General features: G+C 54.6%; 1 protein-coding gene across 5 annotated transcripts in view; it reads right to left on the bottom strand.

Annotated features, from left to right (window-relative positions):
* Positions 1-30: 30 nt before the first annotated feature.
* TSPAN18 (tetraspanin 18) overlaps positions 31-12,530 on the bottom strand; it is a 207,213-nt gene continuing 194,713 nt past the window's right edge. For all 5 annotated transcript variants that reach the window (XM_055423891.2, XM_055423895.2, XM_055423892.2 and 2 more), the window contains 2 exons: positions 5,352-5,435; positions 31-3,172 (listed from right to left, as the gene is read on the bottom strand). In XM_055423891.2, coding sequence (XP_055279866.1) covers positions 3,125-3,172; positions 5,352-5,435 — 132 coding nt within the window. In that variant the 3' untranslated portion in view covers positions 31-3,124. The remainder of the gene's footprint in view (positions 3,173-5,351; positions 5,436-12,530) is intronic.

The raw sequence follows: 12,530 nt of genomic DNA, 5'->3' as shown, positions 1-12,530 counted from the left end.
GCAGGGAACATGTACAGTTTCCAAAATAGACTTATAGGACCCACCAGGGGAGGGACGAGGGGCTTCTAGGGAGGTGGGGCCTGGGCCCTCAGCTGGCTTGGAGGATCCTGTCTGGGCTTCTTAGGCGTGGAGAGGAGGGGGCACCTGGGATACTGGGCAGGGTCCCAGCCCCCGGCCCCTAGGCAGGAAGGTGACCTTCAGTACTGGGCAAGGTATGTGACCAAGTGCAAGGTCTCCCTGGTTCCTGGTCTATTTTCAGGATCAAAGTCTCAGCAAAGAGACTCCATGCCCTGCCCCGTCCTGCCCCACCCCATGCGTGCATGCTAAGTTGCTTCAGTCGTGTCTCGAGTCTATGACCCTATGGCCTGTAGCCAGCCAGGCTCCTCTGTCCATGGGATTCTCCAGATAAGAATGCTGGAGTGTGTTGCCATGCCCCCTCCAGGGAATCTTCTCAACCCAGGGGTCAAACCCGCATCTCTTACATCGCCTGCATTGGCCGGCAGCTTCTTTACCATCCGTGCCACCTAGGAAGCCCCACCCCCACCCCTGCAGCCCTCAAATTGCCATTTGTACCCATTGAGGGCTGTTGGGGCTGGGCTTTGCCTTCCTTCTCAGGCCTGTTCAGAATGGTCGCAGACAGCCTTGCAAATAGCTGCCAGCCTGCGTTAATGCTACAGAGCAGAGGACTGCTTCCCCTTTCCAGCTCCAGAATGTAGTCGGCGGGGGCAGATCCGGGCTCCTTGACCCTTTCTGGAAAGTGCTTGAGGATGAGAGACTCTCACGTCCACCCTCAAACCCATCTTCCCAAGGTGTTCCTCCAAGACCAGCTTTTCATCTCAGGGGCCTGGGGGTGAGGGGTGGTGCCCGATGCCTGGTTCTTCTTACTGTGAAGGCCCCAAATTCTCCTGGGCAGTGGGGGTTGGATGGGGCCTTGATGCCTAGGGCACCCCTAAACTGAAGCCACACAGTTGCCCAAATTGACTCTAACCCTGCTTAATCAGCCTTTTTTTTGTCCACCACATACCCGCCCTTTGCCTCTGTCAGGAAGTTGGAGCCAACTTATGGGTGGGTCTAGGGACCTGGCTGTGGTGCCAGCTGCATGGCCTCTGGGGTCCTGGGGAAGCTGGGTCACTAGGGAGTTCATAACAGCATTTATGGAGGTGCCAGGGCAACCAGATACAGGAGCACTGTGGGAAGATTCAGAACAGAGAGGATGGCAGGGAGGGTGCAAGGAAGCAAAAAGGGGACGGTCAAACCAAGTCTCTGCAGCAGGCACTGAGCTCTGGTGGTATCAGGCGGCAGAGCAGGGGAGCATGAGCTCTAGGCCGCTGCTCCGTCTCCTGGAGGCTGGAAGCTGGCATAGGGCCTGTGAGACAGAATGGGTCTTTCCCAGGCCCCAAGGAGGGACAATGATAGGAGGAGAGTAGGTAATATACCGCCCCTTCCACGCCCATGCCTGTGGCAGACATCACCAATCCAGCCCGAGTTGCTTGGCAGACATCACTAATCAAGATCATACAGTCCTTGCCCACTGAGCCCAGACCAGAGTTCAGATCCTCTGCACAGCTGCCACTCCTGACTGGTCAGGGTCGAGACATCTTGCAATGCAGTTGCCAACACTGCTTTAGAATTGGAGACCTGCATATATAAGGGGCTGATCTGTGGGTGCTGTGTAGGTGTGGGTGAGACTGTGAGGAAACCTCCCCCTGCCAGGTCCTAGAGGAAACACTCAGAAGTGTGTGCTACAGATGGTGAAGGGACCAGAAGACTATGTCAGAGCAAAACTGACGAGGTGGTCTGGGGTTCTTTAGCCTGAGGGTAAAGGGGCTCGGGGGGGACAATGTGTGGCCATCACACTTTGGGACAGAGAGAGAGAGCAAGTGGCATGACATGGACAGAACCACAGAGAAACAAACCTCTTCCATGTATTGAGCTGATGCTGAAATCAGAGCATCCAAAGAGAAGCCTGTCTTGGGAGGTAGTGAGCTCCCTGTCCTTGAAGGTGTGCAAGAAGAAAATGGAGAAGTCTTGGCAGGGATCTTGTGGAAGGCATCCAAGCGGCAATTCTGAGTGAGAAGAGGCGAGCCAGATGATCCTGGGGGTTCCTTCCAGCCCTGGGAGCCAGGGATTTGGTGGAGACCAGGGAGGGGCTTGTGAGGAAAGGTGGGCATGTGGAAAAGGGGCTGTGGTGTGTGTGTGCATGTGTGTGTGTGTTGCTGGGACTTAGAGAAGAGTGTGGGGAGGTGGCGGGGGGAGGGTGGAGAGCAGGGAGGGTAGAGTCCAGAACGTTCTTAGCTGTGGAGTTGGGAGGAGGCAACTTCTGAGCAGCTTGTCCTCTCTCTTCTGGGGAAACCAGGATGCGGAGGCCTGGGAGCCGTGAGAGCAGCAGATCTGCTGGGACCAGCAGACCCTTGGGAGGGGTGACAGGCAGCCTCGGGGAGACGGGGTTCTTGTTCGGAACGGTCACGCATGTGCTCTGTGACTGTGGCTGAGAAACTGCCCCTCTCTGGGCTTTCCGGATTCTTTGGTCCGACAGATGGGGAAGCGTGGACCTACCAGTCGGGACGTTCTTGGATCCAGTGTCTGGATCCTAATCTCGGCCCCGGCCTGAGGCAGCACAACTCCATCTTCAGGGGACCAGGGAGTCCAAGTAGGTTTCAAATCCTCGAGGACGTGGTGACCAGGTCTCCTGGGGGCCCCTGGGCTTCGCCAGGCTTCCTCCGCCATCTCCTTTTGCTTCCTTCTTGCCTACATCCTTATGTTCTTGGCACCCAGTCCTGAAGCCCAGGTCCCAGGCTGCCGGATCTGGTTGGGCTGAGGAAGGGGCCTGGCCCTGCTGCCGCTTTGGTCTCCAGTGCGGACTGCCTCCTGGGTGTGCCCAGGTCCATGCAGAGAACCCGCGGTGCCCACTCCGAGTCCAGATGGGCTGTATCAGTCCATAGTTTTGTCTTCATTTTGTTTTGTTAAAAAAATAGCTATTTTCCTCTGCCCCTTTTTCCTGGCCACTCACGATGGCCTCACCTCCTCCCCTGGGGCCAAGAGGGCAGGGGTGCGGGGGAAGGGAGGGCGTTGGGTGCTGGGCAGTGGTGGGTGGGGTGAGTCTTCAAGCTTCAGGCCACACCCTCTACTGGATGCCCCGGAAGAGGCACATGGCAAAGATCATGGCAAAAAGCTGCAAAGAAAGTAGGATTTGGCTTGTCAGGCTGGGCTCACAGCCCTCCAGGGGGCTGTCCCACCCCTAGGAGAAGGGGCTGCCTGCCCTGGCACAGGAAGAGGGCTCACCCGTCACTCTTAGGATGCTCTTGCTGCAGGCACTCCTGACACTGCCCTGGAGGGGGCAAGCCCCTCTTGCCAGACACTGGTCCCCTCATGCAGTGTGGTCATGAAAAGAAGGGGGCTTTGACCATAGGTTCAAATCCAGCTCCCTTATTTGCCATCAGCAAACATGGGCCAAACACTTCCCTTCTCTGGGCCTGAGAATGTATCAAGAGCTTACCGTGTGCTGGGCACAGTTCTAAATGCTTTCTCAGAAGTATTTTCACAGATCAGGAAGTGAGACCCAGAGAGGTCATGGAACCCACCTAAGATCACACAGCGACAATGAGGAATCCAGGGTTGGAGTCTAGGCATTCTGAGTCCAGAGGTCAGTCTCACAGCCCCTGCACTCCCCTCCTTCTAGCTCAAAGGAGGGGGGTGAGATGGGAAGTCTAAGGTGATTAACAATGTAATGAGGCCTATTATATAGTAGACGCTTAATCGAAAGTTACTAGAAATGTTATTGACAAGCAAGAAAGACGCAGCCCTCCCCAGATTAGGAGCATAGTCACTGAACACCTGTCTAAGGGCCCTGGGAGGGTGGGGGGTACAGAGGCCCTGACTCAGGGACCCTGTTCATTCAGGCTGGCTTGTACCCCGATGCCAGAGCTCATGCAAGTAGCACAAGGCCCAGTCCCCAGATCGCAGGCTCATGACCGAACCTCCAGGAGGCACTCTGGGTGGGGGAGGCGAGGCATATGGTAACCGTCCCCGTCTGAGGTTCTGCCCACCCCCCGACAGAGGCCACAGCTGGGCTTGTGGGCTGGGTGTGAGGGCAGCAGATTGGGGGCAGACACTGCTTAATGAGTCCCTGTCACAGGGTCCCCACCACCTCTGATGTCCACAGTGCTATAAGAGCCAGATTTTAGAATCATTTTGCAAATAAGGAAACTGGCTCAGGCATCCTGTGTACGGGGAGAGGCAGAGCTGGGAGCTGAACTCCAGAAGCCCGCATTCTTCCTGCTGGGTACGCACGTCTGCAATTTCCCAGGGGGCCTGCTACTGATCTGTGTTTCTTGATCACTGTTTCCTCCCAGCAGAGGACTTGTTCACCTAGAACAGTGTTGGTGCGCAGCTGGAGCTCAGTCTATGCTTGATGAGTGAATGAATCGGTGAATGAAAAAATCCATCTCCGCATCCTTGACAGTCTCCACATAACTGCTCTAGGACTGCAGGACGCAGTACTCGATGGACATGAGTCTGAGCAAATTTCGGGAGATGGTGGAGGACAGGGAAGTCTGGCGTGCTGCAGTCCATGGGGTCCCAAAGAGTCGGACACAATTGAGCAACGGGACAGCAAAGGACACAGTAAGAAGCTAAGCAAGTCCAGGTTTATGGTGCCAGGTGGGAGGGGTAGGCTGAGGATTGCGCTGCCTGATTTCATTTCCCCGCTGGCCAAAGACTGGCCGCCCCTTTCTTCAGATCAACAGGCGTGGGCAAAACTGTGCAACCTCCCAGGACAGGGGATTTGAGATCCCAGACAGGGGTGGGCAGAAGGAAGGGGGACAGCTCCGCCGTTTGACCACAGCGCCACCTAGTGACGACTCTAAGCGTCTGCAGCGGCCTTCCTTTTAAGGGGGCTCAGTGTCCTTCCGATCTTCACCGCTGGGACTCCATCCGCAACTTGTGAGGTTAACAAGGCCCCACGGGCCCTGAACATCCCACAGAGAAAAGGCCTGATCTAGAAGCAAAGGCTGTAGCCCCCTCCCTAAAATCAGCTGCACTGATCCTTCAGAGTTCACTCTGGACCTTGGGTGGGGTGCAGGGGTTGGGGCGAGTGACTCTCAGGGCCTGTCTACCTCCATTGCCCGGAGAGTTGCTCAGATGTGTCCAGAGCCCCATAACAACTTAGGGAGCAGATAGGCATCGTTGGGCTTATCACCCCATAGTCCCTGAAGAGGGGTCCCATTGGGTCCTGGGTTAGGGATCTGGAGGTGGAGGCAGGTTGGGGGTGCAAGCTATGGGGGGTGTCTGCCCCAGACCCTGGGAGGGTGTCTTGCTTCTGGGGAACTGTAGAAGTGGGGGCCTTCACTTACCTCGATGGCCAGCACCCCTATGGCCAGGGCTCCTGCCAGGTAGACGTAAGTCTCGAAGGCGTTGAGGATCACCGTGTAACAGCCCTGGGGGGGAAGGACCAGAGGTGAGGCCAAAGCCAGGAGGGACAAGGGTCAGGGGCCAGCCTCCCGACCGGGGAGTGAAGCGTGGGAACTGGGTGTGGCCCCAGAGCTCAGGCAGCAGCTGGCCTACCCTGTCCCACCGCCGTTGGGATGGTTCAGCGGGGAGGGGCTGGGAGGCAGGAGGCCCATAAACGCAGCAACTTGGCAGCAACGCACCAGAGACCCACCTGGCCCTCCAGCCCCTAAGGCAAGGCTGAAAATGGCCAGCTCAGCTGCTGCCTAATCAGACACAGACCCTTTTTTCTCTTTTGATGGGAATATTGGAAAATTTCCAATGAATGTCTTGACAACCTTCTTCTCTCAAAAAGATCGGAAGATCCAGTAAGGTAGGCCGTCATTTCTATGTGGCTCTCCCTGGGGACAAGTGCTCCCTGGGGATCCACAGCCACCCTCTCTATTCCTCCCCATTACCAGCCTGGCGGCAGGATTTTGGTTTGCAACCTCCGCCCTAAGGAAAGCCAGCCCATTCTTCAAGACCTAGCACATACCTCACCACCTCCAGGCAGCCTTCCGGGACCAGCTCAGCTCTCACAGTGCCCCTTCTAAATGGACTGAATTCCCGTGCTAGTACTGCTTTCTCAAGCAGTGCTCAGGATATATGGACCGAGACAGAGACGGAGCCGGTGAGAGATGAGACAGGAAGGGAGGGCCAGCGTACCAGCATGTGACTGCCGCCCCATCTGACCCCGAGTGCCTCACATCTTGGCCATCTCTGTGCCCACGCTCCCTCCCTCTGCTCCATGCTGACCAGAGACTGACTCGCGTGGTGTTTGCTTTGAATGGGATGTATTTTTAAAGAGAGAGAACTTTCTTTCTCTTCGGAGAATCCGCATATTCCTTAGGCACAGCCAGAGGACCTGCAAGGGAAGGAGTCGCCAGGTGGGGGTTAGGGAATCGCACCTGGTCCCTGTTGGGTGGCAGTGGCTGTGTCTGGGTTCTGTTGAGATTTCGGGGTGCTTCTTAGGTGATTCTTGGGGGCTCACACCCATTGTCAGTCACCCTGAAGCTCTGCCTCATTGGCTGGAAGTGGAAGTGACATGCCATGGGGCTGCACTCAGGCAGGTGGACAGCAGGACTTGATCTAAGCAGAGTGGCCAGGTGGATGGCATGGGACCCTCTTGCTGGAGGCTGATGGCGGCTGGGCAGGGAAGGCCCCCACAGGCCCCTCTTTGAGCACCCCACAAACATACAGGATGCACCCAGATGAACAGACCCCCCAGCATGGTGAGCTGGATCCACAGTGTTCTTGGGGCCGACAGTATGTCAGAATCATCCGGGAAGTAGTTAACAGTACACAAACCAAGGCCACACCCCTGGGATCCTGGATTGGGGGAGTCTGTGTGTGGAGCCCAGGAACCTACGTGGCGAGCAGATGCCCCAGGAGATTTATAAGGTCTGTGCCATGGTCAGGCTGAGACACCCTAGGCCTGGCAAGGACGACAAGGAAAGAAGGCCTTCGCTGACTAGGAGCCAGCCAAGCGCTGTGTGGTTGGAGCCCTAAGGGCACCCTCCTACGGGCCAGCTGGTCTGGAACCCAGCGTGGTTGGAAGTGGCTTCAGAGCTGGCAGGGAAGCCCCATCCAGCCGGCCAGGCCTGGGGGATCCTGGATCTGCCTGCAGACCCGTGTTGGGGCGGAACTCAAGTTGCCAACCCCCTTGCTCTGTTTGTGTGTGTTTGTGTTAAGTCGCTTCAGTCATGTCTGACTCTGCCAGGCTCTTCTATCCATGGGGATTCTCCAGGCAAGAATACTGGAGTGGGTTGCCATGCCCTCCTCCAGGGGATCTTCCCGACCCAGGGATCGAACCTGTATCACTTTCAGTTCAGTTCAGTTGCTCAGTCATGTCCGACTCTTTGAGACCCCATAGACTGCAGCACGCCAGGCTTCCCTGTCCATCACCAACTCCCAGAGCTTACTCAAACTCATGTCCATCCAGTCGGTGATGCCACTGAACCATCTCATCCTCTGTCGTCCCCTTCTCCTCCCACCTTCAATCTTTCCCAGCATCAGAGTCTTTAACAATTAGTCAGTTCTTCCCATCAGGTGGCCAAAGTATTGAAGTTTCAGCTTCAGTATCAGTCCTTCCAATGAATATTCAAGACTGATTTCCTTTAGAATGGACTGGTTGGATCTCCTTGCAGTCCAAGGGACTCTCAAAAGTCTTCTCCAGCATCACAGTTCAAAAGCACCAATTCTTCGGCAATCAGCTTTCTTTATAGCCTAACTCTCACATCCATACATAACTACTGGAAAAACCATAGCTTTGACTAGACGGACCTTTGCTGGCAAAGTAATGTCCCTGCTTTTTAATATGCTGTCTTGGTTGGTCACAGTTTTTCTTCCAAGGAGTAAGCGTCTTTTAATTTCATGGCTGCAATCACCATCTGCAGTGATTTTGGAGCCTCCCAAAAATAAAGTCTGACACTGTCTCCATTGTTTCCCCATCTATTTGCCATGAAGTGATGGGACTGAATGCCATGACCTTAGTTTTCTGAATGTTGAGCTTAAAGCCAACATTTTCACTCTCCTCTTTCACTTTCATCAAGAGGCTCTTTAGTTCTTCTTCACTTTCTGCCATAAGGGTGGTGTCATCTGCATATCTGAGGTTATTGATATTTCTCCCAGTAATCTTGATTCCAGCTTGTGCTTCATCCAGCCCAGCGTTCCTCATGATGGACTCTGCATATAAGTTAAATAAGCAGGGTGACAAGATACAGCCTTGACATACTCCTTTCCCGATTTGAAACCAGTCTGTTGTTCCATGTCCAGTTCTGTTGCTTCTTGACCTGCATACAGATTTCTCAGGAGGCAGGTCAGGTGGTCTGGTATTCCCAACTCTTGAAGAATATCCCACAGTTTGTTGTCACTCACACGGTCAAAGGCTTTGGCGGAGTCAATAAAGCAGAAGTAGATGTTTTTCTGGAACTCTTTTGCTTTTTCGATGATCCGGTGGATATTGGCAATTTGATCTCTGTCCTCTGCCTTTTCTAATCCAGCTTGAACATCCGGAAGTTCTTGGTTCACATACTATTAAAGCCTGGCTTGGAGAATTTTGAGCATTACTTTGCTAGCATGTGAGATGAGTGCAATTGTTCGGTAGTTTGAACATTTTTTGGCATTGGCGTTCTTTGGGATTGGAATGAAAACTGACCTTTTCCAGTCCTGTGGCCACTGCTGAGTTTTCCAAATTTGCTGGCATATTGAGTGCAGCACTTTCGCAGCGTCATCCTTCAGGACTTGAAATAGCTCAATTGGAATTCCATCACCTCCACTAAGTTTGTTCATAGTGATCATTCTAAGGCCCACTTGACTGTGCATCTGGGATGTCTGGCTCTAGGTCAGTGATCACACCATCGTGGTTATCTGGGTTGTGAAGCTCTTTTTTGTACAGTTCTCCTGTGTATTCTTGCCACCTCCTCTTAATATCTTCTGCTTCTGTTAGGTCCATACCATTTCTGTCCTTATTGTGCCCATCTTTGCATAAAATATTCCCTTGGTATCTCTGATTTTCTTGAAGAGATCTCTAGTCTTTCCCATTCTGTTGTTTTCCTCTATTTCTTTGCACTGATCACTGAGGAAGGTTTTCTTATCTCTCCTTGGTATTCTTTGGAACTCTGCATTCAGATGCTTATATCTTTCCTTTTCTCCTCTGCCTTTCGCGTCTCTTCTTGTCTCAGCTATTTGTATCACCTTATGTCTCCTGTATTGGCAGGCGAGTTCTTTACCACTAGCGCCACCTGGGGAGCCCTTGCTCTGTTTAGCTCTTTTTAAAGCGTCAGAACCCTGATGTATAGAACAACAGCAGCAGCAAGCGGGCCTGCTCCAGAGGGAAGAGGAGACTGGCAGAGGCGCTTCCAGCCTCCCATCGTTCCTTGAGGCTGCCACTCATCTCCTCCCCACCCCCGACTCCGCCTCCTGCCACCATACTCCAGCACCACCACCCCCATCCACTCCCTCTACCCGACACAGCCTGGACTTAATGATTGCTTTGAGGGGCCACCCAGACAAGAAGCACCAGTAACCCTGGGAGAAGTGGTTACACAGGTAACACCGGCCACTTGCTTACTGGGTGACCTTACAGACACATTTCATTTTATTGCACTTCACAGATGTGTGTTTTTAGAAACTGATGGTTTGTGGCCACCCTGCATTGAGCAAGGCTGTTGGTGCCGTTTTTCCAACAGTGGCGCTCACCTCACGCCTCTGTGTCTCATCTTGTAATGCTCACCATATTTCCAGCATTTTCATTCTTATTAGATGTGTCACAGGGATCTGTGGTCAGTGATCTTTGATGTCACTACTACCTCTTGCTTCCCAGGTGGGACTAGTGATAAAGAACCCACCTGCCAGTGCAGGAGACATAAGAGATGTGGGTTCAGCCCCTGGGTCAGGAAGGTAACCTGGAGGAGGGCATAGCAACCCACTCCAGTGTTCTTGCCTGGAGGATCCCATGGACAGAGGAGTCTGGCGGGCTGCAATTCATGGGGTCGCAAAGAGTCAGACACGACTGAGCGACTTAGCACATACTGCCTTCTGCTGATGGCTCAGATGACAGTGAGCATTTTTTAGCAATACAACATTTTTAAATTATGGCATGCATACTGATTTTTTTCTTTTGATGTAAAGTGATTGCACACTTAACAGACTAAGGTGTAGTGTGAAAACCATTTTTTTTTAATTGCTTATTTCTTTGGCTGTGCTAGATCTTATTTGTGGCATGTGGGATCTAGTTCCCCAGCCAGGGGTTAAACCTGGGGCCCCTGCACTGGCAGAGCACAGTCTTAGCCATTGGGCCTCCAGGAAAGTCCCTGAACATAATTTTTATAGACGCTGCTGCTGCTGCTGCTGCTAAGTCACTTCAGTCGTGTCCGACTCTGTGTGACCCCATAGACAGAAGCCCACCAGGCTCCCCCATCCCTGGGATTCTCCAGGCAAGAACACTGGAGTGGGTTGCCATTTCCTTCTCCAATGTGTGAAAGTGAAAAGTGAAAGTGAAGTCGCTCAGTCGTGTCAGACCCTTAGCGACCCCATGGACTGTAGCCTACCAGGCTCCTCCATCCATGGGATTTTCTAGGCAAGAGTACGCTAGGAAACCAAAAATTTCCTGTCCCTCGCTTCATTGCAATGGTCTGGAAGCGAACCCTCAGTCTCTCCAAGGTGTGCCTGTACTTACTTTTTCTAGGCCTGCTTTGCCCCATCCATCCAAAGACTGGGGCCTGTGTCGGCTAACTCCTAGGGCTGGTGTGAGGGTGAGATGAGATGCTATGGATAAAGCACGTGGAACAGCGCTGGCAGGGATCCACCCCTCAGTCCCGTTAGGACCATGCGCTTTCTCTCTGGGCCCCTGAGAGCGCAGCCTGGGGGTGGGCGATGTCTGAGTGCAGAACTGGGTTTGCCCTCTACAGTCCCGGGGAGCCGTGGAGCACGCACACACAAGCACGCGTGCACCCCTGTACCACAAGGGGTAGGACAAGCAGTAACCCCCTTCTGAACTTGACGCTGGCTTTCACATGCTTCACCTGGGCCTGGGGGGCCTTCTTGGGCCTGGGGGGGGTCTTATCTGGCCGAGGGAAGTTGTCCCTGCACCCCTCGCCTGCTGCGGGCGGGGCCCCCGGGGCCTTAACTGCTCGTCTGCCCTCTGTCGGGCTCTGACACCAAAGGTTCACCCTGGGCTGAACCCAGCAGATGGCTTGGCTGACGGAAGCCCTGCTACTGAGCCGCCCTCAGGGAGAGCAGCCAGGGCAGAGGGCAGATGGAAGGTGCCGCCAGGACTCAGCGAGTGTCCCTTCTGGCCAGGACTCCGCTGGGGCCGCATGTGCTTGTTCTTAGTCCCGATTCCGAGGCCGAGGAATGGGAGGAGGGAGCAGACGACCACTGGCTCAGGGTCACCGCCGAGGAGGCAGGGAAACAGGTCAGTACTGAGGGGAGAGCAAGCTTCTTCTCTGCTAGTCTAAGGGCAAGCAGTCGCATCAGGAAGCCTTGATTCCTGCTCATCTGGGCGGGGCCCCTGGCTCAGGGCCCGAACTCCAGTCAGTCCCCTGGGGTCACCTCTTTCTCCCTCTCAGGAAGGATGCCCACCCCGACCCCGACCCTGGCCAGTGAGACACAGCAGGGACCATCTTCCCCCACCTGCCGACAGACTGTGTGTCCCTGCGCTGTGCTGCTGTTGCCAGCACCTCCCCTCCATCTCTGCAGGGAGGGAACATGCCCCCACCCTGACTCCAGCTGCAGTCACCCCCCACCCCACAACGTCATCTGACAGAGGCCGGAGGGGCCACCACGAAGACGACCACGTTTCTATGTCCAGCACGGACCCTCCCCCGAGCCCTGCAAGTCCAGCTGCCCACTGCCTGCAGGCCCCAAAGGCACCTGACACTCCACCCGCCCCAGGGCAGACCTGAGGTCCTCCCCCAACCAGAACCTACGGAGTCACTCTCAACACCGCCTCACCCTTCCTTCTCCGAAGTCAATCTCCCACCGCTTCACCTCCCGATTCCCTTCTCAGATCCACACGCCTCTCTGTGTCTCCTCTACCATCATCCTGGTCTAACCCATCCTAACTTTTCACTGGGACCAGTATACACATCCCTCCTGTCTACTCAGGCCGGTCTCTAACCCCTGGCCAGTTAGCAACCAGAGAGGAGGCCAGGCCACAACCCCACGCAGAACTTGGGCTTCTTTGCCTGTTGGGCGTCTTTGCCCTGGGTCCACAGGCACTGCATGGTCTGGCCCTGCTGATAGCCTCGCTGGAGCTGCTGCTGCTGTTGCTGCTGCTGCTAAGTCACTTCAGTCGTGTCCGACTCTGTGTGACCCCATAGACGGAAGCCCACCAGGCTCACCCGTCCCTGGGATTGCCTTGCCTTATTCGCTGTACTCCAGCCACACTGGCCTTCCCTTGGTTCTGGAACACACCATGCTCCCTCTTACCCCAGGGCTTTTGCACAGGCTGCTCTCACCCTCTGGCGGGAGTGCTTTTCCCTTGTCAGGAAGATGAGAGTGTAGAAATTTATGCTTATGAGAGTCACAGCATCACCCACACT

The sequence above is a fragment of the Moschus berezovskii genome, chromosome 14 (genome assembly GCF_049115385.1).
Source record: "Moschus berezovskii isolate FMDL1 chromosome 14, NW_MosBer_1.0, whole genome shotgun sequence".
Lineage (NCBI taxonomy): Eukaryota > Metazoa > Chordata > Mammalia > Artiodactyla > Moschidae > Moschus > Moschus berezovskii.
Note: the sequence above shows the minus strand (reverse complement) of the source record. Positions and strands in the feature narration are given on the sequence as shown.